The 23647-nt window shown below is 42.8% G+C and overlaps 1 protein-coding gene across 10 annotated transcripts in view; it reads right to left on the reverse strand.

Moving 5' to 3' along the window:
* Positions 1-23647, reverse strand: part of EFCAB6 (EF-hand calcium binding domain 6) — a 296553-nt gene that overhangs the window by 224398 nt on the left and 48508 nt on the right. For 8 of the 10 annotated variants that reach the window (XM_058431306.1, XM_058431310.1, XM_032138757.2 and 5 more), the window contains 2 exons: positions 20420-20508; positions 9817-9883 (listed from right to left, as the gene is read on the reverse strand). The exons of the other annotated variants lie outside the window; for them this stretch is intronic. In XM_058431306.1, coding sequence (XP_058287289.1) covers positions 9817-9883; positions 20420-20508 — 156 coding nt within the window. The remainder of the gene's footprint in view (positions 1-9816; positions 9884-20419; positions 20509-23647) is intronic. 10 annotated transcript variants of the gene reach the window in all.

The following is a 23647-nucleotide window of genomic DNA, read 5'->3' on the forward strand; positions in this document are numbered from 1 at the left end:
TCAATAGCACAGTCTAACTTGTCACTTTATATCGATTCCATCTGTTTACACTCTGCAGCGTATTGGCTTCCTACCGTGAACATTTCCTATTTACCAGCTGGTAGAGATGCGCCAAACCAGATAGGAAAAAATTAGGCTACATTCAGGACCTCATAAACACAAACTTCCAATCCGGGGACAAGCGGGAAGGCGGGGGCGGGCATCGTTCACCTTTCACGAAAGCCTCGCCTCCCTGCCTCTGGGCTGATGCTCTCATTGCTCTGGCAGTTGCCCTCACAGGCCAAGGACTACAAATTTCTTTACTGAACATAGGCATACCCTGCCTTTACCAAAAATCGAACAAGCCTACCGAAAAAGATATCCAAATAAGATCCACAAAAATGGAGAAAAGAAAGCTGACCCCGAAAAAATGAGCTAAAGAAACCTAAAAGCCATAGTTGACACAAGGAAGCAAAACTCTGGTTCGGGGTCTCCTTGTAGCCAAGGTGAAGAGGGAAACTCGTGCTTATATAAAGTCCACAGGCCATGTAAACCTTCCCCCACATTCGATTTTTCATTTTTAAAATGCTTACCTGTAATGTATAGCTTACAGACTTCTTTTAAGAAACTCTAGCTACCCATTGAGCTTATGATACAGCTATGAAAAGGTGCCCTGTCTATAAACTGAGGGACTTACAAGGGTGCCAGGCTAGGTGTGGTGGCTCATGCCTGTAACCCCAGCACTGTGGGAGGCTGAGGCAAGAGGATTGCTTGAGGCTAGGAGTTCAAGACTAGCCTGGGCAATATAGTAAGACCCCATCTCTACAAAAAATTAGAAATTAAAATTTTAAAAAGGGCTGCTGATCTATAAGAAATGTTTCCTTTCTTTCCTTTCTTTCTTACCCAGCCCACACTCATAGGATGGGTACTCCACCTCAGCCGCCACAGGCCAAGAATCTTGGGGCCCCTAAGAGCCCTGGCCTCAGCTCCCTCATAGGACAGAGCTGCACACCAGCAGGGGCAAGCCTGGAAGATCAGAAGCCACCATGCTGACCCAGCATCCTGCTGCTTGTCTGGACCTCATGGGAGAGGATGCTGCTTTGAGAAAGATAAACCGAAGAAGACTGTTCAGGTTATGTGAAAAGCTTCCCAGGCTGGGCCAACGCTGGGTACTGCCACGTGGCTGTAGCACTTTGCCAAGAGCATAGCCAGCCACAGACCACCTCACCTAAGAAATAGACCAGAATCACATTTTAGAGTAGAACAAGACCTTGTCTGTCAACTCCCCCAGCATTTCCCAAAATGGCGTTCCTCCAAACATAAGTTCTTCTGGATCTAGAGCTAAACAAATACATGCACGGAAAGGCTGGCTGCAGCAACATTCAATAGATTTCTATACGGCAGCCTCCTCTGAGCCTTCACTATGCTAACGTACATTGTGAATCCTCAAGGACTAGGGGAACAGCACTGGAGAAGCTGGGGCCGGCTCTAGGGGACCAAATCAGCAGGACCTAGTGGTTAACTGTATGTAGAGGGTGAGGGAAAGAAAAGTCGAAGTGGCGCCCAGTTTCTGCCTTGGTGACCTGAGTGGATGAGATCAACAATGTAGAATATGTTGCGGGTTTGGGGTGGAAGACTGTTAGTTCACTCAGTGCACACTCAGCTGGGAGTGCCTATGTCCTCCCCGTTCACCCCCGTAGACATCTTTCCTCCTGGCAAATTGGTCCAGTTGGTGGGAGAACACCCACCCTGTGCCCTCCTGCCTGCCTTCTTCTGTTCATTCATGAATTCCTAGACTTAATGAGCCCCTGGTATGTACACACCATCTGAAGTCTTACCCTTCCTCTAAGGCCTGGTTCAAACCAATCACCCTCCCTGGGTACCTCCCCAGTAGCCAATAGGGATGACTTTCTCTTACAAAGTCTTAGAGAGTTTACTGTCCACATCTCTCAGCTGTCAGTATGAGCAACTTGTATCACTTTATTCCCTAACTCCTCTTGATCTAGGTGATATACCACCCAATAAACACATTTTTGAACCATCATAATGTGTTGCTTATGCTTGTGTTCCCAAGGTGATTTTAAGTTTCTGGAGGACAAGAATCAGGCCTTAGTCTTCTTTGTATCCCCAATAACCACATGGTGTCCCTACAACACCAGTAGGTGCTCAACAAATGCAGATGATGATGGTAAGAGGGTGACCAATGACTTCCAAGCCTGATAACAGGTACCCCTGACTCCAGTTGCTTTCCCAGCAAATGCACCCATGACGCTGCCGACAGCACTCTCCTAAATACACCATAACCCCCTTATCAGAAACCTTCAGTCCTCCTCCTCCTGATCCATGACTAAGGGTTAAAACCTGGCCTTCAAATGCATCTTTTCCTCCAGTCTACCTTTCAGAACTGATCTGTCGCAACTTGCCTTGAGAAACATGACTCTACAGAATAGTCACAGGGTTTGTCTCCTTTCAGTGCTCTGGCCACATCCCGGCTTCCCTCTCCTCATGTTCTTTTCTTATGCCAGGTTGCAATTCTGAAAACTACCCCACATCTCTTCCCCTACCCCATCCTCAACGTGCATTGCAAGTCTATCTATGGTCCAAACTCAAGCTCCAATATCACCTTCCTCATCCAATTGTTCCTGGCTATTCCAAGCAATACGAACTTTTCTACAAAACTTTCTTTATTCATACAATAATTATTTACTGAGTGTATATCAGGCTCCAGGAACCGTTCAAGGCACTAAAGTTACAGCAGTGGACAGGACAGAAAAGGTGCCTGCTCCCACAGAACACAGATCCCAGTCATAAACAAGTAAACAAACAACATTTCAGAATGTTCTACGTGCTACGGAAAATGCACGGTTTTAGATAGGGTAGTCAAAAGACACCTCACCGGAGAGCTCTCTGGTGCAGAGCTCTGAAAGCTGGAGCGTTTAACTGAAGTTTACTCAATGCACAAGCAAAAGACATGGACATGTTCACCAGAGAAGCCTGAAAGGCTCTGGCTTATGTTTGGAACGGATAACTCTGGCTGTCATGTGGAATGCAGATTGTAACGGGCAAGACAGGCAACGGGAAATCCCGCTAAGGAGTCACTGACAAAGCACAGGCCAGCGACGATGGTGGCTTAGGCTATAATGATGGCAGTGGGGATGGATCAGAAGTGTCCGGGTTTGGGATCTAGTTCGGGATAGAGTAGACAGAACTTGCTGATGGCCGCGATATGGGAGGGGCACTGGTAAGGGAGAGGTAATCAAGACTGGTCCTTTGTTTCTGCTTGAATGAATGATGAGTGGTAGAACCATTTGCTGACCTGGGAAGAAGGCTTCTCGGGGTGGGGCAGGAGGACAGTCACGAGTTACGTTTTTGTCTGTGGACACTGGTGAGTGTGGGGCCTCAGAAGGAGATATAAATGTGGGCACCCTCAGCATATAGCCCTCTTATCCTTCCCCTAGTAGCTTTCAATCCTAGAGTGGTGGTCCCTAACCTTCTTGGCACTGGGGACCAGTTTTGTGGAAGACAATTTTTCCATGGACCAGGGTGAGGGGGTATGGTTTCGGGATGAAATTGTTCCACCTCAGATCATCAGACACTAGTTAGATGATTCTCATAAGGAGCGTGCAACGTAGATCCTTGCATGCGCAGTTCACAATAGCGTTCGCGCTCCTATGAGAATCTAATGCCGCTGCTGATCTGACAGGAGGCGGAGCTCAGGTGGTGATGCTCATTTGCCCACCGCTCACCTCCTGCTGTGCATTCTGGTTCCCGACAGGCCACCAACCAGTACAGGTCTGCAGCCTGGGGGATGGGGACTGCTGCCCTAGATGATCGCATGCCATCCTTTAACTTCCCACGTAAGAACTCGCATGCTTTGTGTCCTCTAAATACAAACTCCTAATTTTGTTAAGTAACTTCTATGGGCCTAGCACTATGGTGAGTTCATTTTATATTTATTCTCACATAGAATCCCAAAAACACTGAGAAAACCTTGCAATACTGTTCACCCAGTTCACAGATGGGGAAAGTCTCGCAAGAGGCAAGACTCGCTTGCTCAGGATCCCTCAGAGAGTCTGTGTTGGTGTTCAAACGCATGCTTGGGCTTGCTCAGGCCAGCACTCCAGACTGTAGCCCCACACCATGCTGCTTTAAGCATTTACCCCTACAATCTTGTGTTTGCACTATTAATTTGTCACACACAGGAAGACAAAAACAAAAAACAAAAAACTTAGTCTGAAATAATTGCAAATTCTGATATTTCAGAATCTTTGCTGTAGTTCATTCATGAAGGCTTTAGTAAATTAATGATACAGCAACCAAAAATAGGTCCTGGGGTAGAAGTATTCTCAATATAATTTTTTAATAAAATGCCAACGGATTATTTTGTGGTGTGAGATTCTCTATATCAAAATATAAGTGCTACTCTTCATTTAGATGCACGTAGACACAAGAATAAAAGCTGTGACATTATTAATCACTATATTCAGTTATGATTGATAGGCTTTTCTGCGGGGAGGAAAAAGTGCCTCAGATACAATCTGTCCCAACAGCTCTACGATATGCTAATATTTTCTTCGGATGAAAGAGGAGATGTGTTCAAATACCTGCTACAACAGGCAATTAATACCAAGTGCAGCAAAGTAGAGCTGATGAAAGTAGGATTAGGGGAATATTAGGAATTAACCAAGAGCTTGCTTGTTTTAGTAAATGGCCTCATTTTGAGCTTGACACAGCCTTTTTGTTAGGCAAACAGACTGCATTCCGGTCTATTCATTCATGCTAATGTAGTGTTATAAAATTAAGGTGTGTTTATGAAATGGTGGTGATTCTAACAACTGATTCTTTATCCCTTGAATATTAAATTGTTAAATGTCTTTTTAAAGAAAATTCACCTCTTTAAGAGAATGAATCTACCCACCACTTTTGTCTCTTCTTCATGAGGATATTACAGAGCAAGCCAGCAGCTCAGCAATTATAATTATTTACTAATTGCTTCTGAAATTACTATCTCCACACACCTCCAAGGCACCAGGGTAATCCCATAAAAACCTGTGTCAGATCACTCGGTGTCCAACAGACACACTTGTCACAGCTGACTGGGTAGACCAGATGTTCTGGCATCATGGCACCCGAACCTTCAAGCATTTTTTTCTTCTGAGAGCTCCCTGACTTGGGTAGTGACATGATACAAGAGCAAACAGCCTGGGGCTTCGGATGCTTTCTTTTTCTTTTCATACTTCTTTAACTGAATATACATTCTTTAATTCTAGTCTTCAATGAAGAACATATTTTTTTGTGAGGGGGAGAGCACGACCTTCTGAACATACACTGTATTCCCATACAGGTCAGAATAGCTTCCTGTTTCTCAGTACTTCCCTCAACAGGGCTTACAATGAGCCCTCACCTCACCTTAGGTGGTAAGATGGGATTTTCTTCCTGTCTTAGCCACTCCTATCTTCACCTCTTGTCGGGAGTTGACAAATGATAGATGAAGTAAAAAACCTGACACTTCGTTAGGCTGGCAACACACTGCATCTTTGTTCAAGTTCTTTCTCTCCTGGCAGTCCTCACCTGAAGAGTGTGAGGAAGCTGTCTGAGGTCTCGGGGGCTGCCACCGCTCCAGGATGGAGCTGGGACCCCGCAGGGAGACAGGGTGCATGAAAGACTGACCAGGTGGAGGGAGAGTGAAAGGCAGGACACCACAGAGAAAAGGGAAGAAAACTCCCAAATGCCCACTTGAAGTAGATGCTCCGTGGACAGAAAGGCAACTCTGTGGTTGGAACACAAAGCTCCATTGACTTGTGCGGTGATGATGAACAGAAAGACTTCTCTCTGTGATGGACTGGGTCTAACTACAGGTGTAACAAGTTGTCACATTTGCTGAATGCAAAGTAAGCATCAACATAAGCCTGCTTAACCTCTGTTCTCAGCTTCCTTCCATATCAATATGGGATAACAACGGCACCTGCCTCATGGGGTTCACCTGGGAATTAAATGCCTTAATATGATAAAGCACTTAGAACAGCTCCTAGTACGTGCTCAGTGCTAGCTATTATTAGTAGAGTTGGCAAAATCTGAAAAATTACATTAGTGTCCAAAAGATTAAGGCCCCACCAGCCAAGAGGGGTCCCTTCTGCAGGTAGCTGAAGCAGATGGATTGGTTGCCTTCCCAAATGCATTCACCTCTATCCAGTTCTCTTTTTTTGAGACAGAGTCTCCCTCAGTTGCCCAGGCTAGAGTACAGTGGCATGATCTCGGCTTACTGCAACCTCTGCCTCCTGGATCCAAGTGATTCTCCTGTCTCAGCCTCCTGAGTAGCTGGAACTACTGGCGTGTGCCACCATGCCCAGTTAATTTTTGTATTTTTAGTAGAGACAAGGTTTCACCATGTTGACCAGGGTGGTCTTGAACTCCTGACCTCAGGTGATCCGCCCACCTCGGCCTCCCAAAGTGCTGGGATTACAGGCTGAGCCACCATGCCTGGCTGCCCACTTCTCCTTTCTAACAAAACCCTCTATTTTCCATTTTGTTCAGACATCTGCCCTTCTTGGGGGCCCATGTGCTTCATAGGAGGGAACCCAGTGGCCACAGCAGGTGGTGATCAAGGTTGGTCCTGGCTGCTGGCAGGAACCAATTCCCTTGCCCATGATTGCTTTAGGTGTGGGGCATAATTCCAGGCTGTGGGACACAGGGAGGGACTTTCTCTTGTTTTTAGAGTCATACTGGGAAAAATGTGCCCACTGAAAAAAATTTGACATCAAAGTATCTGCCTGGAGTGGTGGCAACCTCCTGGTGACCAGAAAGAGAGGTAGGTGGGTTAGTCAACCCTAGCCTCCACGCCCTCCTGACTTCTTGGGTAAGATAAGAAGCTCCTTATTTTCTAAGATAGTTAAGTTGGAGTCTTTGGTTTCTCATAAGGGAAAAAAAACCAAACATCTCTGTGTCCAAGGGGTTGCCAGCTGGTGGCAGATAAAGACGGCCACAGCAAGGGTTTTAGTGGTGTTCAGCAAGGAGAACCAGCTTCACTCATCAGTAGGGGAAGGGACTCACATTTACTGACTATCTACTGTATGCAGGGGCTTCGCTTACATTCATTCTTATTAGTACCCTGAAAGGTACTTTACAGTTGTCTCCACTTTAGAGATGAGGAAACTCAGAACAAATGAGAAACCATCCATGGCACCCTACCACCCCCAGCAACAGAGGCAGGGTTTCAGCCCAGGTGTACCTGATTCTCCATAAATCCCTCTGGCTCCTAGGGCACTATGGAGACAAAGAAGCTGAAGACCAGAGAACTCAAGAGCCAGTCCAGGAGACGCTCAGGCAAAGGCACAGAGGAGCCACATGAAAGCAGAGGGTCATGGTTGTGGCCAAAACGAAAAGCAAGGGCCAGGAGAATGACAGCAAGTGAGGAATGTGCCAGGACTTAGTGTGGCTGTTGAGTGGAACGTGAGTGCAGATTAAACCAGAGCCAGGACCACGTGCATCCTGAAGAGGACACGCTGAGAACCACCCTGGGCTTACAGAGCCTCCTCCACCAAACAGAGAGCATCTCTTCCCATGAAGCCATGGGGCACAGTCACCAAAGACAGAAAGACGAGACCCGGAGGTCATCCAACCTGGCCTTCTCCCTTGACTTATAGAGACAATGAGGCTCAGAGAGCCCAAGGGTTCTACTGGATAATGAGCATGAACTTGAGCGTCGGTTGGAGGGTCTGAGGGCCCGTGAAGAAGAGAGAGGCTGACAAACCAGCCATCAGACCAAGCTCAATGCAGAAGAAAGCAATTAGGACAGGTGTGCTGGGGTTCAGCTGGGTTGGGGTTCCCACTGCTAATTATTTGCTGGTGGAGGAAGGCCAGTCCACACGCATCAGCAGAGCCTGGCTCCAAAAACTCAGAGACATCTGCATGCATTCTTGGCTCCAGTAAGCCACGTGGGCTCATATTTAAAATAAAATAATTAGCATTCTTTCATTCCCAAACTGTAACCATCACCCAGCAATGACATGTGTAGGAAGAGAGGCTTACTTAGATCATTCCTAAGTCTTCTTCTCAGTCTCCAACATTAGTGTGTGACCATTAGAAGGGTCAGAGTCTTCATTAGAAGCATGCTACTGCACACAGCACACAGTTGAGGGGTGTACTGATTTGTTCTCTTTATTTGGACGTGGAGGGGCTGGAAAGGAATGAGATTCATCTGTGTTCCTACCTGTACTTCAAAGGAAGCTGTAGGGATAAGCATAATAGCAACAGCTGGCATTTATTAAGTGTTCCAGGTGCTTTATTCTGGATATTTTTAAGCCGCACAGCAGCACGTCAAGGTGGTGGCTGTTATCCCCAATGACAGGTGAAGAAACCCAACAATGAGGGCTTGCCTGAGACCACGTGGCTGGTAAATGGCAGAGCCCCAGGATGGAAACCCAGGTCTGCCCGGGTCCCGGGGTCAGTCTCCTCCACCCTCCCTTGCCTGCCCAGGGTTGGGGTCGTAAGTAGAATTTGGGCTACAGTCTGTGCTGGCTGGAACACACGGCAGAAAAAAACCCTCCAGTACTCTGGTACTAAGCGTTACCTTTTCCCTTCACCTGTTTGTTCTCACAGGCAACTGAATGAAAACTGCCTGGGTTTCAACTCTTAGCAGGGGTTCCACGGGGAGGAGGATGGGATAAAAAAATTAACCGAAAGGATGGACAGCGATGGAGTTCCATCTGAGATTTGCTCACCACAGCCTTATTTTGGGCCATTTACAATCCTGGCCTTTGTCTGCATCTCCACACTCAAGGTCATGTTGCATTATTGATCCTTAACAATGTTTCTGCTGCTGTGATAATTGTCATAAACAGTGGACTTTTCCAGAAGCATATCACGATGAACACAGTTTAAACAGAAAAAAGACATATACCCCTAAGTAATATCAGTTGCACGACAAATTTCTTGCAGAATAACAAATGGGTCACAGCAAAAGCAGCAGACAATTATACCTGGGTTCCGACTAATATCAACTATAGTGAAACAGGTTTTTAGAAACACATAATGCTAAGAAATTGTCATATTGAGATGAATTTTCTGGTGTTAATGGTATCAGCCAGGGAAATTGAGACAAACATTTTGTGGATCTCTGGCTATTTTTGAGTATGAAATATATGAGTCTCAGAAGAGTTCAAAAAAGAAAGAAAATTTGTCACATTTCAAACCAACATATTGAATCAAATAAATTAAACTATGATTCTCAAACTGCTCATGTAACTGACAGGCCCAAATGCATTTTAAAAAGGAGTCTGATTCCAACCCTTGAATGACATTATCATCTCCTCCCCGCCTTAGCTGTGTGCTGTGAGCTCTAACCACAATCAGCAAATAGGAATGATGCTATATGCTCTTTCTCTAAACACATAGTAGTTTTCATGGCTAAATTACTCAATACTGAAGTATATATCACTTTGAGTTTGACTGGTTATTTTTACTATGCAGCTCTTGATTGGCATTGACTGCTGCAAAGCAGTCGTTTTCCCTTTCTAAAGAAAAACCTGCTCAGACTTAGACAAAGACAGAAAAGGCAGCCCTACTAATAATGATCTAAAGTTAATACAAAAGTAATTAATATTCCAGGACTTCTGCTGGTGTCACTCATCAAAAGAGATACCATCCAAGATAGTCAAACTAGTCAGAACACAAGCTTTTGCACTGGCTTGTTATCAGAAGATCTATTTAGTCGGACAACGTTGACATGAGAACTCGGATGACAAGGTGTGGCTCATTTTCTATCATCTACCTCCACTAACAATTACTGCTGACGATGGGTGGGGTGGGGGGAAATCATTTCTTTAAAATCTCTATTACCTTTTCTCCCACTTGGATTTCAAGTTCTCTTAATGTGCGGCAGCAATTCATTTCATTCCCACCTCCCCTTAGAAATAAAAAAAAAAATCTTTATTAAAACATTTTAACCAAATAAATGTTTACATCGGATATGCAAGGATCAAAATTACAAGGATTTCCAAATAATCTATTTTAAAATGCAAGGTATTTCTTACAAGCTACTGTCTGCCAGGAGCATGAAATTGGGCAAATTACTTTGTTTCCCCTGGCCTGTTTTCTCATCTGTAAAATGAATTATAGTAGCATTTACTCCTCCTAAGGTAATGTGCAAATTAAATACTTACAGCTGACACTTAATGAGGACTTTCTGTGTCTCAAGCCTTAACAAGCCTCATCCCATTTAAGCCTCTCAACAGCTCTGTGGATTTGGGACCATTATCATCCCTGCTTTACCGAGGAGACTGACGGGGATCTTAATAGACGAGGAAAATGAAAGTCACATGTGAGGAAGTGGAGGCGCCAGTGTCAGACCCAGGTGCTCTGGGTTCAGATCCAGCTCCTAACCCCTCTGCTGCGGCTGCAGCACTTTGATCTGACCATTGTGGGGCTCTACGTTCCCTTAATGGCTCACCTTCAGCTGCTCAGTGAAGGGCTTCATGGTCAATGCATCTGTACCATCCCTGGGTTCCATCTGCTTGTCCCTATTCACTGGTTTTTATTTTGCATTATCTGTGTATCTACAAACCACTGCAGAGCCCCTCCTTGGGACAAACTGGTAGGGTGAGGGTGGGAGGAGAACACGAGGAGGCAGAGCTGGTGCCCCTCCACTTTACAATGTCTGTCCATGCCTCCTACCTGCCAGGTCTAGGGCCGTGGTGCTAAGCAAGACACCATCCATACTGGTGACAGTGACGGATGGGAAATAAGCAAATAAGTAATGTGAGTTGAAATAATAACAGGTGCCATGAATAAAATAAAGATGGGCAGGGAGATAAATTGGAGATGGGGGAAGATGGGATGACTCTTTGGATGGAGTGGGTAGCAGAAGGTCTCTCTGGCCAAGTGTCTTTTGGATAGAGGCCCACAAGGTGAAGGGCCATGAAGCCTTCCAGGCAAAGCAAAGGGAACAGGCAGCTAGTATGAAGCCCTTGGCTGGCAGGAGCTCAGCAGATCCCAGGGTCAGCAGGAAGGAGGCCAGGGAGACCAGAGCTGGATGGGCAATGAGAAGGTGTGCAGGCTATGTTCAGATGGAGGCAGATGCCAGGCTCGTGAGTCTGCGGGCCTTGATAAGGAGTCTAGACTTCAAAGGGTAAGGGGAAGACACTGGAGTGCTTAGCAGAGATTGAATTCCTTACATAGGAGGAAACTGAGTCTCAGAGGGGTTCTGTTCCCAAGTTAAAGATAGGACCTGATCAGGAATTCAAATCTATAATGCTACGTTAAAGGTAATCTTTTAAATACTGTTTCAATAATATATTCAATAGATACAAAACACTATTTGTAAAATGTTTAGGAATTAAAGAATAAGCCAAGCATGGTGGCTCATGCCTGTAATCCCAGCACCTTGGGAGACTGAGGCAGGAGGACCACCTGAGGTCAGGAGGCCAGCCTTACCAACATGGAGAAACCCCATCTCTACTAAAAATACAGAATTAGCCAGGCGTGGTAGGGCGCGCCTGTAATCCCAACTACTTAGGAGGCTGAGGCTAGAGCATCACTTGAACCTGGGAAGCAGAGGTTGCAGTGAGCCGAGATCATGCCATTGCACTCCAGCCCGGACAACAACAGCGAAACCCCATCTCAAACAAAAAAGGGAATTAAAGAATAAAAATCAAACAAATGCTTGTTACTCAACCCCCGCCCCCATCCAGCTGCAGCAATGGAACACAGCCTTGGAACTCCAGGAAGCCCTCCCTTCCCAATCACATCCTCCTGCCTAGTTCAAGCCAAGCTGGTCAAGGCTTTGTCAGGTCCGCATTGCTGTTCAGCCTCTCCCTCTGCTTAATCCTGCTTCAGCCTGCTTCCCTTTACAGGTGTTTACCCTCATCTACATCTTGCTCCCCAAACTCCATCTCAGTGTCTGCTTCTGGAGAACACAGCCTATGACCATTTATTGTCAGATACTAACTTAGTGACACTAGCTCTCTTTAAATTAATATTGAATAGTATGTCTTTTTAAATCTTTTCACTTTTAATCTTTATGTTTCAGTTTAGGTTTTTCTCTTACTGGATTTCACTATTTGTAATCTAGACAGACAATCTTTGTCTTTTAAGTGGACTACATTATAATTGAATGCTTAAGTCTTAAAATTTATTTTGCCAGAAATTAATGTAGTTACACTTTCTTTTATTTTTTCTATTGCATAATTTTTTCTACCCTTTTTCCTTTAGTCTTTTTAATCCTTTCTATTTTCAAAAAGTCAGTAACTGGAATTTTTATCCAGTCTGATAATCTCTGTCTTTTAACCGAAATATTTGATCCTTTGCATTTAATGTAGTTATGTTATATACAGAGGGGGTTAGGTCTATAAATTTGTGTTCTCTATTTGTAGTATCTGTTGTAGATTTTTTTCCCCTTTCTTACCTTCTTTTGGATTGAGTATTTTAAAATCATTTCATTTTTTCTTCCAAATGTTGGGAGTTAAATACTTTGTTTCTATTCTTTAGCAGTTACCCTAAAAATCACAATGTGCATATATAACATTTCAACATATAAAATTAATCAATATATTTATCCTCCTGCTGGCTATCAAATAGATCTTAGAAAACTGTAACTCAATTTATCCACACTCAGCTGATCATTTTTAATGTTTTAACTCTAAACTGTTTATTTAACACATAGACATTTTTGTAACCACCTTATATAGCCAAAAATCACTTCTATTTACCCATATTTTGCCACTTTCTTTGCTTTTCACTCCTAAAATCTCAGACCTTTCATCTAGGATTACTTTCCTTCTGCTTTTAGCAGAATCGAGATCTTGCAGTCAAGATCTGCAGGAGATTAACTGTCTCAGTTTTTGTCTGAAAAATGTCTTTAACCCTCAGTCTTTATTTTTTAAATGTTTTCTCACTGACTTTTTATGTCTATAATATTCAAAAATTCAAAATAAGCTGTCCAAATCGAATTGACCTTTAGAGGCATACAAATTCAAGATGTTTTACAACAGGCTTTTAAAAAAAATACAGGTTCTGGCTGGGTGCGGTGGCTCACGCCTGTAATCCCAGCACTTTGGGAGGCCAAGGCTGGCGGATTACCTGAGGTCAGGAGTTCGACACCAGCCTGACCAGCATGTTGAAACCCTGTCTCTACTAAAAATACAAAAATTAGCCTGGCATGGTGGCGCACACCTGGCCAAAAGCCTTTCTTATTTCTTTCTTCTCTTCCACAGGCTAGAGTCAGCTAGACCTGCCTAAAGTCAGCTTCACATCTACTCTGTCAACTAATGCTCTGTTGATGCTGTTTCTTTTATCCATCTGAATCTCTGATACCTAGACTGCCAAAGAATCTTGCAATACACAGTATTGGTGAATAAATTTAGCTTCAACAGAATTCTCAGGTTCTTTAGGAGATTTTTCTTCAGAACTCTCAGTCTTCTTGTGTGGTGCTCAGAAAGCTTTTAAACACTTCTGCTAAGATTTATAATGATTGCTTTATACACGAACGATTGTAGTTATTCTTCATGGAAGTAGCATCGTACCAAGTGCCATATGGATTATTTAATATGCAAGGGGCCCTCTCCGTCCATACGTAGAAATGTCCTACACGTCCATCTGAAGCAAATCTCAAAAGGTTCAGCCTGATCATTTTAAGCAAAATCATTCATTGGGTGTTTCTGAAGAGATGATGATGTTTCTACCATTATTATAGATGATACAAGGTCCTCTATGCTCGATACAATAATTCCACATTTTGCCCTTACCAGCTCTCATATACTCAGAGATAGAGACTTTTAAAATATCATTCCAGGTCATACCTTTTTAATCTTCATGCTGCTTCCAACTTAACCAACTACTATCGGATATTCAGAAACTTCCTCAATATGATCATTTTGATACATGACAAGCTCTGGCAAAGCCAGGACAGAAGAGATGGCATACTCTTTCTGTGTTATGTTCACTGTATGTTATCAATGGCATTAAGTTTTGGCTGGTATAAAATGTGATATCCCAGCCGGGGGCGGTGGCTCACGCCTGTAATCCCAGCACTTTGGGAGCTGAGGCAGGTGGATCACCTGAGGTCAGGAGTTCAAGACCAGCCTGGCTAATATGGTGAAACACTGTCTCCACTAAAAATACCAAAATTAGCTGGGCATGATGGTGGGTGCCTGTAATCCCAGCTACTTGGGAGGCTGAGGCAGGAGAATCACTTGAACCTGGGAGGCAGAGGTTGCGGTGAGCCGAGACTGCCCCCTTGCACTCCAGCCTGGGCAACAAGAGCAAAATTCCATCTCAAAAAACAAACAAACAAACAAACAAAAAAACAGTGATATCCCCAAACATATTTCCAGAAGGGAATTGCTGTGGCCAGAATATTAAATCCCACCACCACAAATCCAGGGAATTTGAATTGGACCTCTGACTATGTCCCAAAATCCAGCCCCAGTGTAATGACTTGATAATGCAATCATTACCTCTTATTTTTATGCAAGTTGATGTGAAGAAATTATACGAGGTCTGGTTGAAAGAGATCTTGTTTGAACACAGTAGGCAGAGGTGCCAGATGTTTCTACTTTTTCCAAGTACTCCGGTACCAGTAGATGAGGGTCCCATGGGCTACCACAGAAAAAGCTTACTCTTAGTCTTAGAAATATAGTAGAGGCCGGATGCAGTGACTCACGCCTATAATCCCAGCACTTTGGGAGGCTGAGGCGCGTGGATCACCTGAGGTCAGGAGTTTGAGAACAGCCTGGCCAACATGGCAAAACCCCATCTCTACTAAAAGTACAAAAAATAGCCGGTGTGGTGGCACACACCTGTAATCCCATCTACTTGGGAGGTTGAGACGGGAGAACTGCTTGAACCCAGGAGGCAGAGGTTGCAGTGAGCTGAGATCGCACCACTGCACTCCAGCCTGGGTGACAGAGCAAGACTCTGTCTCAAAAAAAAAAAAAAGAAAAAGAAAAAAAGAAAAAAAAAGAAAAGAAATACAGATATAGAGTTCTGGGATGGCAAATATTTTATGTCAGCACACTGAAAAGATTATTTCATTACCTTATAGCCTTCACTGTCACTGTTGAGAAGTTGGTGTCAGTCTAATTGTCAGTCCTCTGAAGTCAATTCTGTTTTTCTTCTCACTGCCTATAATATTTTTTCTTTGGTTTTGATGTCTGCAGTTTCACTGTGATAATGTCTAGATAGGCATTTCTTTTTATTTATCTGGCTTGAGATTCTCAGCCATTATCTTTTCAAATATGATTTCTGCCCTGTTTTTTCTTATACTGCTAGGGGTTGAAGGTGTTCCTCCAAAATTTAGATGTTGCCACTGTGAGAGGATTAAGAGGTGGTTAGGCCTGAAGGTTCCACCCTCTTGAATGGGATTAGGTGCCTTTTTTTTTTTTTTTTCTGGGATGGGAGTCTCACCCTGTTGCCCAGGCAGGAGTGCAGTGGCACAATCTCGACTCACTGCAACCTTCGGCTCCTGGGTTCAAGTGATTCTCCTGCCTCAGCCTCCCAAGCAAGTAGCTAGGACCACAGGCACGCGCCACCACACCCGGCTAATTTTTTTTTTTTTTTGAGATGGAGTCTCGCTCTGTCGCCCAGACTGGAGTGCAGTGGCGCAGTCTCGGCTCACTGCAAGCCCCGCCTCCCGGGTTCACGCCATTCTCCTGCCTCAGCCTCTCTGAGTAGCTGGGACTACAGGCGCCCGCCACCACGCCTGGCTAATTTTTTGTATTTTTAGTAGAGACGGGGTTTCACCGTGGTCTCGATCTCCTGACCTCGTGATCCGCCCACCTCGGCCTCCCAAAGTGCTGGGATTACAAGCGTGAGCCACCGCGCCCGGCCCACCCGGCTAATTTTTGTATTTTTAGTAGAGAAGGGGTTTCACCATGTTGGCCAAGCTGGTCTTGAACTCCTAACCTCAAGTGATCCACCCGCCTTGGCCTCCCAAACATTTTGAGCTCATTCCTAAAAAGGAATGAGGTACTAATTCATGCAGTAACATGGGTGAGCCTTAAAAACATGTGCTAGACACAAAAGATCAGCCTTCTTGATTGACACACAGGTCACAGGAGCCTGGGATTACAGGCGTGAGCCACTGCACCCAGCCTCAGATGCCCTTATAAAAGGGCTTGTAGGAGGGCGCCAATACTCTCTTGCCCTTCCTCCTTCCACTATGCAAGGAAGCAGTAAAGAGACCCTCACCACATACTGCTGCCTTGATCTTGGACTGCCCAGCTTCAAGAACTATGAGAAATAAATTTCTTTTCTTACACAATTAGAAGTATATTAGGCCTCCTCTTCCTGTCTTCCATGTCTCTTATGCTTGTCCTCCTAATTTTGTATATTCTTGTCTTTCCGTACTGCATTCTAGATAATTTCTTCAGAGCTCTCTCTCATTCCACAAATGTTCTTTTCAGCTGTGTTTAATCCACTATTTTTACCCATCCACTGTATTTTAGATCTACAATCAGACTTTTCAGAAGTTCTATTTTATACTTCTTCAAATATTCATTTTATTTCCTGTTTTGCATTCATATTTTGAATCTCTTCATTTCTTTAAACATATTAAAACACTGGTTTTAGATTACATATCTGAAACATGTAACAATTGAAAATAGTTCCAATATTTCAAGTGTTTGGAGACCTGATTCTATTGGATATGACATCTATTGGTTTGTAGTCCTCCTTCTTTGATAGTTTCATATTTCAAGTGTTTGGAGACCTGATTCTATCTGATATTACATCTATTGGTTTGCAGTTCTCATTCTTTGATAGTTCCAATATTTTGAGTGTTTGGAGACCTGATTCTATTGGGTATTATTACATCTATTGGTTTGCAGACCTCATTCTTTGATAGTTCTATATTTTTTTTTTTTCAAGTGTTTGGAGATCTGATTCTATTGGGTGTTAAATCCATTTGTTTGCAGTTCTCATTCTTTCATAGTTCCAATGTTTCAAGTGTTTGGAGACCAGATTCTATTGGATATTACATCTACTGGTTTGTAGTCCTCATTCTTTGGTAGTTCCAATATTTCGAGTGTTTGGAGACCTGATGCTATTGGGTATTACATCTGTTGGTTTGCAGTTCTCATTCTTTGTCTCTTCATATGTTTTTTAAGATTTTTTGTGTGTGATCTGATGTTAGTTGGCACTTTATCTGTGGAAATTCTTTAAGGGATAGGTTGAAGATGCATTCTTCCACAGAAAGGCACACCCCTTCCGGGATTACTCAAAAAAGTTCCTTGCCCGAAACTTTTCAGACCACATAGCATGAATTCAAGCACAGATCCTCATGCAAATCAACTTGTAATTACAACTTTCCCCTTATTCACTCAGCACCAGTGTTGAAATAGGTGGTTTTCCTCATCGTGCCCTTTTGTGATGAAGGTTTATATTTGTAATTGCTGAGGGTGTAGGGTCCCAACTTTGTAGGCAACGGTCCTTTGTTAAGTCCTTCCACCTTGGGAAGGCCTTCTAGGCTTTGTCTCTTGTCTCCATACTCCAAATGGCAAAACCGAATACACAAATTCACCAGGATTTGGCCAATACCCTCAGGGTGGAAGCTGACTTTATAGAATGCTCCCTTCTCTAGATCCCAATTTTTACTCTATGTTTGGCCTCTGAAGATTCCTTACTTTCCGGCCAGCTCAGTAACGTATTAAAATGTACGTATATATTTTGTCTTTTATCCAGCATTTTAATTATTTTCAGTAGAAGTGTTGTTCATGGTATACAGCCTACCGTATTGCTAGAAAAAGAAGTCTCTGTTCGTTATAATGTATTGTCTCCAACAATAAAGATAATTCTGCTTCACGAGTAAATCAGAAATCTTTCAAATTTAGTTTAAATGTTTAGCCTTTTATGTTTAAGAGAGTAACTCATGATCTCTTTCATCTCAAATTTATTAGACAAGTTTCACAATAAGGAAAAAAAGGCTCTCCTGCTTTGTTTTTCCAGTTCTTCAGCTTTCCCAACAAAGACTATTCATATTAGTTTACTGTCCACCCAAGAACTTTATCCATAAAATTGGGATAGTTTTATGTCAAGAACAAGAATATGCAGCCTATAAGACAAACTGTCATTCTTTTGAAAGAGCCTGGAAATCATCTTAGTCCCCACTTAGCACTAACTAAAGAGAGCACAGAGAAGTTCCAAATCATGGAGGGGATGATACTGTGTCACTCTGGCTGGAGCTGCTGCACTCATTCCTTTTTTTTGAGACCAAGTCTTACTCTGTCACCCAGGCTGGAGTACAGTGGTGCGATCTGGGCTCACTACAACCTCTGCCTCCTGAGTTCAAGTGATACTCCTGCCTCAGCCTCCCAAGTCACTGGGATTACAGGCATGCACCACCACACCTGGCTAATTTTTGTATTTTTAGTAGAGATGGGGTTTTGCTATGTTGCCTAGGCTAGTCTCAAACTCCTGACCTCAGGTGATCCACCCACTTCGGCCTCCCAATGTGCTGGGATTACAGGCATGAGCCACCATGCCCGGCCATTTTTTTTTTTAATTGTGACACGCACAAATAACATAACCATTTTTAAGTGTGTAGTTGAGTAGGTGTTGAGTATATTCACATTGTTGTGCAAAAGATCTCTAGAACATTTTTATCTTGCAAAACCAAACTCTACACCCATGTACATAAATTCCCTATCTCCCCCTCCCCATGACACAAATTCTTACACCTAAACTGCATCAGTGATGCAACCATCATAAAAGCCATGATACCAGAATTTTCTAATATTTCAGGATCAAATTTAATTTTTTTGTCCCTTAGGAAGGTCAGTTCTTCATTCTGTGATTTGTCCATATTTTGTTCATATTAAATATAGTTTTCTCTGATCAATTGATGTTAATTGGCTTTTGTGGGATTTTTTTCAGTGAACTATACAGTGTATTTATAATTTCAACTTTGATTTTTTATTACTTTTATTTTTTTGAGACAGAATCTCACTTTGTCACCCAGGCTGGAGTGCAGTGGCACAATCTCGGCTCATTGCAGCCTCCACCTCCTGGGCTCAAGAGATCCTCCCACCTTAGCTTCCCGAGTACCTGGGGCATGCCACCATGCTCAGCTAATTTTTAAATTTTTTGTAGAGATGAGATCTCACCATATCGTCCAGGCTGGTCTCAAACTCCTGGGCTCAAGTGATCCTCTCGCCTCAGCCTCCCAAAGTGCTGGGGTTACAGTGTGAGCCACCACGCCCAGCCTCAAGTTTTATTTTAGATTAAGGAGTACATGTGCAGGTTTGTTACATGGGTATATTGCCTAATGCTGAGGTTTGGGGTACAAATAATCCTGTCACCCAGGTAGTGGGCATAATACCTAATAGTTTTTCAACCCTTGCCCCCATCCTTTCCCCCTCTAGTTGTCTGCTGTGTCTGCTGTTCTCATCTTTATGTCCACATGTACCCAGTGTGTAGCTCCCACTTGTAAGTGAGAACATGTGGTATTGGTTTTCTGTTCCTGCATTAATTTGCTTAGGATAATGGCCTCCAGCTGCAAAAGACATGATTTCATTCTTTTTAATGGCTGCATAGTATTCCATGGTGTATATGTACCCCATTTTAAAATTCAATCCACCATTGGTAGGCACCTAGGTTGGTTAATTCCATGTCTTTGCTACTGTGACTGGTGCTGCGATGAACATATGAGTGCATGTGTCTTTTGGTAGAATGATTTGTTTTCCTTTGGGTATATACCTAGTAATGGGATTGCTGGGTCCAATGATAGTTCCAAGTTCTTTGAGAAATCTCCAACTGCTTCTCATAGTGGCTGAACTACAAATTTAATTCTTATATATAATTGTTTACACAACTCCTGAGGAAATGAGGCTTATTCATTTAGAGTCAGATATAAGTAAATATTTTTATTACTAAAACAGTATTTCCTAAATCATATACTAAAATAAATAATTTTACTGCTGATTGAGACATTAAAGGTCAAACTCCAACCTGCTCATGTTGCAAAAAAAAAAAAAGAGTCCCATGCTTTATGCAAAAACTATGAAATATTCAAGTAGTTCATACAAAGATTTTTTTTTATTATTTCTAGCCACGAAAACATCATCACTTTCCAATGAACAACATTAAAAATGTATAAAAACCTACAAATTTTAAATTTGGCATCTTAATATTTTACTTCAAAATTAAATTCCATTAATTCCAATTTTAAATATATTGCATGTAAACTATTTTTGTCTGGTTTTAATTTGCTATGTTTATATTTTATTACAGTATCATTCCTCTTGTCCTGAAATACATCCTATATAGATGCTAAAATCTTCCCTAAATAAAACTTGACTGGATTAATTCCATTAAATTCCATATGGACAAGTTCTACAAACTCATCTTCCACATATAGCTGTTGATATGATTAGTTCCAATGGCTTCACGTCATAGCTCTTACGCATCATTTCAAATTTCACATTTTCACATGAGCAAACCAAACACTTACCTCTTTATACCATTTATGTATAGGTCAATTCCACCAAACCTGGACAGAAAGGCAAGGTACGGTACAGTACCAGAGGTGCTAAGGGGAATCTACAGTCAAGGGAGAAGAATGACAACATGTTAGAGAATTAAGATCCAAGCAATAGATGGTGAAGCAGATTTCTAAATCACAGCTCTCAGGATGTAATAGAGAATACTATTAACAGGACAAGCATTCCATTAAAACATTTAAATACAACTGCTTAACCCAGGTGTCAGGGTGAACATGCATTCTCAGCAAATAAAGTGTAAATAGCACCCTAGAATGCCAGTCTGTGCTCAACTGAAAGTCGAGTTATCCACAAAATTATTTAAAATCACCTAAAAAATAAAATTAGCATAAATATACTCTATATATACTCTAATATGTGTTATACATATAATACATATTAGAAGCTGAGGCCATAGCACAATTTTATACTGAGTGTCACATGAACTTTGTACATGAGTTTGTACATACAGTTTTAAGGTAGAAAAAAATCCATTTTTAAATTAAAAATTCCACAAAGGATATCATTGGGTCAAGTGGGTCAATACAGACTGTAGATTAAATAAAAGTATTATCTCAATGTTTAATTTGCTGACATTGATAGCTGCACTGTGATTCTGTAAAAGAATAGCTCTTAGGAAATGTACACTGATGTTTTTGGGGTAAAGAACTATGATATAAGCAACTTCCCCTCAAGATTTTTTGTTTGTTTGTTTTTGTTTTTGTTTTTGTTTTTTGAGATGGGGTCTCGCTCTCTCACGCAGGCTGGAGGGCAGTCATGGAATCTCGGCCCACTGCAACCTTTGCCTCCCCAGTTCATGCGATTCTCCTGCCTCAGCTTCTGGAGCAGCTGGAACTACAGGCGCGCATCACACCCAGCTAATTTTTGTATTTTTAGTAGAGATGGGGTTTCCCCACGCTGGCCAGGATGGTCTTGAACTCCTGACCTCAAATGATATGCCCACTTCAGCCTCCCAAAGTGCTAGGATTACAGGCATGAGCCACCACACCTGGCCCCACTCAAGGGTTTTTAAATATATATATATATATATATATATGTGTGTGTGTACATTGTTTGTGTATGTTGTGTGCATACACATACACACAGATAATGAGAGATCACAGGAGAAACAAATGAGGTAAAATGTTCACAATAGGTCATATGAGTGCTATTTGTATTTTTCTTATTCTTGCAACTTTTCTTTTCTTTTTTTTGAGACAGGGTCTCACTCTGTCACCCAGGCTGGAGTAAAGTGGCAGGATCTCAGCTCACTGCAATCTATGCCTCCTGGGTTCAAGCAATTCTCCTGCCTCAGCCTCCTGAGAACCTGGGACTACAGGTGTCCACCATCACACCTGGCTGATTTTTGTATTTTTAGTAGAGACAGGGTTTCATCAAGTTGACCAGGCTGGTTTCCAACTCCTGACCTCAAGTGATCCACCCACCTGGCCTCCCAAAGTTCTGGGATTATAGGCGTGAGCCAATGTGCCTGGCCTATTCTTGCAACTTTTCTACAGGTTTGAGATTATTCCTTTTATTTATTTATTTATTTTCTTTTTTTTAATTTTTTTGAGATGGAGTCTCATTCTGTCGCCCAGGCTGGAGTGCAGTGGCACAATCTCGGCTCACTGCAACCTCTGCCTCCTGGGTTCAAGCAATTCAGTTTGAGATTATTTCTAAGCAAAAAGTTAAATTTTATTTAATAAAATATTTCCAAACAAGCATTATGAATCTAAAATTTAGATAAACATTAAGTAAATATACAATCAATATAAATCTATTTCATTAAGCTTCATACAAATACACAAAGTACAATTTCCCACACAGCTGAATGGCTCCCAACTCTACACAATCAAATCTGTTATTTACTAAGCCCTTAAAATGCTGGCCTCAAAGCCTAGCGTGGTTATCGCAGTCTTCCCCAAACGATGGATTGCTCTTTACTATTTAAAACATGTGTAACTAGGAAATGAGACCAGGGGAGAGGGGCTCACAGGGTGGGCCTCTGTAAAGCCTTTTCCTGGAAAGAATGCCCATGACTTCTTTTTCTGATAATGCATTTTTTAGTAGATATAATTTTGAGCAAGCATTTCAGTTTCCCTAGCCTTGCAGAATACGGGCAAGAGCAGATTAAACATGTAGTTCAAGGTTGGGTGCCCTCCTGGTTTTGGTAGTGATAAGAGGAAATGAGGAAGAGACTTACATCTGCAGAGCTCACACTGAGTGGATGCAGGCACTATCCTCAGTGTTTTACATGAGTAGCCCTAAAACCACCCTCAGAGGTGGTGTCACTTTCTACAACTCACAAAGCAGAGGTATGACCTCCCTGCCCAGCACCGCCCTGAGTGCCAGTGATCTCCGTGAATCCAGTGTGCAAGTCCATCCCACTGCACTAACCACCCTGCCCATGAAGAAAAAGAGAGTCCGTCAAATTATTCAAGCTTTCATCGCATTTCATATTGCTACTTACAGTCTACCACAAATTCTAATGTGATAAAGAAATTCTTGCGATGATCAGTCTCCAAGGCTAAGCCCCTTAGACAAGTAAAGAATCTAGTCCAAAAGGAGAGGCTGCGCTCAGTACTTGCCTTTTGGTGTTTACAATTCTGGCAAAATGTTTTAAGAATCAAAATCATCTATAGACGAACTGCTGAAAGCGAATTCTTTTTTTTTTTTTTTTTTTTTTTCTGAGACGGAGTCTTGCTCTGTCTCCCAGGCTGGAGTGCAATGGCGCGATCTCGGCTCACTGCAAGCTCCGCCTCCCGGGTTCACGCCATTCTCCTGCCTCAGCCTCTCTGAGTAGCTGGGACTACAGGCGCCCGCCACCACGCCCGGCTAATTTTTTGTATTTTTAGTAGAGACGGGGTTTCACCGTGGTCTCGATCTCCTGACCTCGTGATCCGCCCGCCTCGGCCTCCCAAAGTGCTGGGATTACAAGCGTGAGCCACCGCGCCTGGCCGAAAGCGAATTCTTAAGGGTAGGACTGGAGAGGCTAGTTTTTAAATCAGTATCCGTCATTGTGATAAGTATCTTGCAAGAAGACATTTTCTCCAACCTGGCACAACCACTGGGATGAAAACAGAACTTTGTTTTCCTTCTCTGGAATCGATTTACCAATTCAACTTCTTTTAAATGGCCTCCATTAATATTCAGGGACTGAGGCCACATTTTTAAAAAAACACCGAGTTTGCATCACTCTT

Source organism: Hylobates moloch, unplaced genomic scaffold (assembly GCF_009828535.3).
Source record: "Hylobates moloch isolate HMO894 unplaced genomic scaffold, HMol_V3 SCAFFOLD_19, whole genome shotgun sequence".
NCBI classification, from domain to species: Eukaryota; Metazoa; Chordata; class Mammalia; order Primates; family Hylobatidae; genus Hylobates; species Hylobates moloch.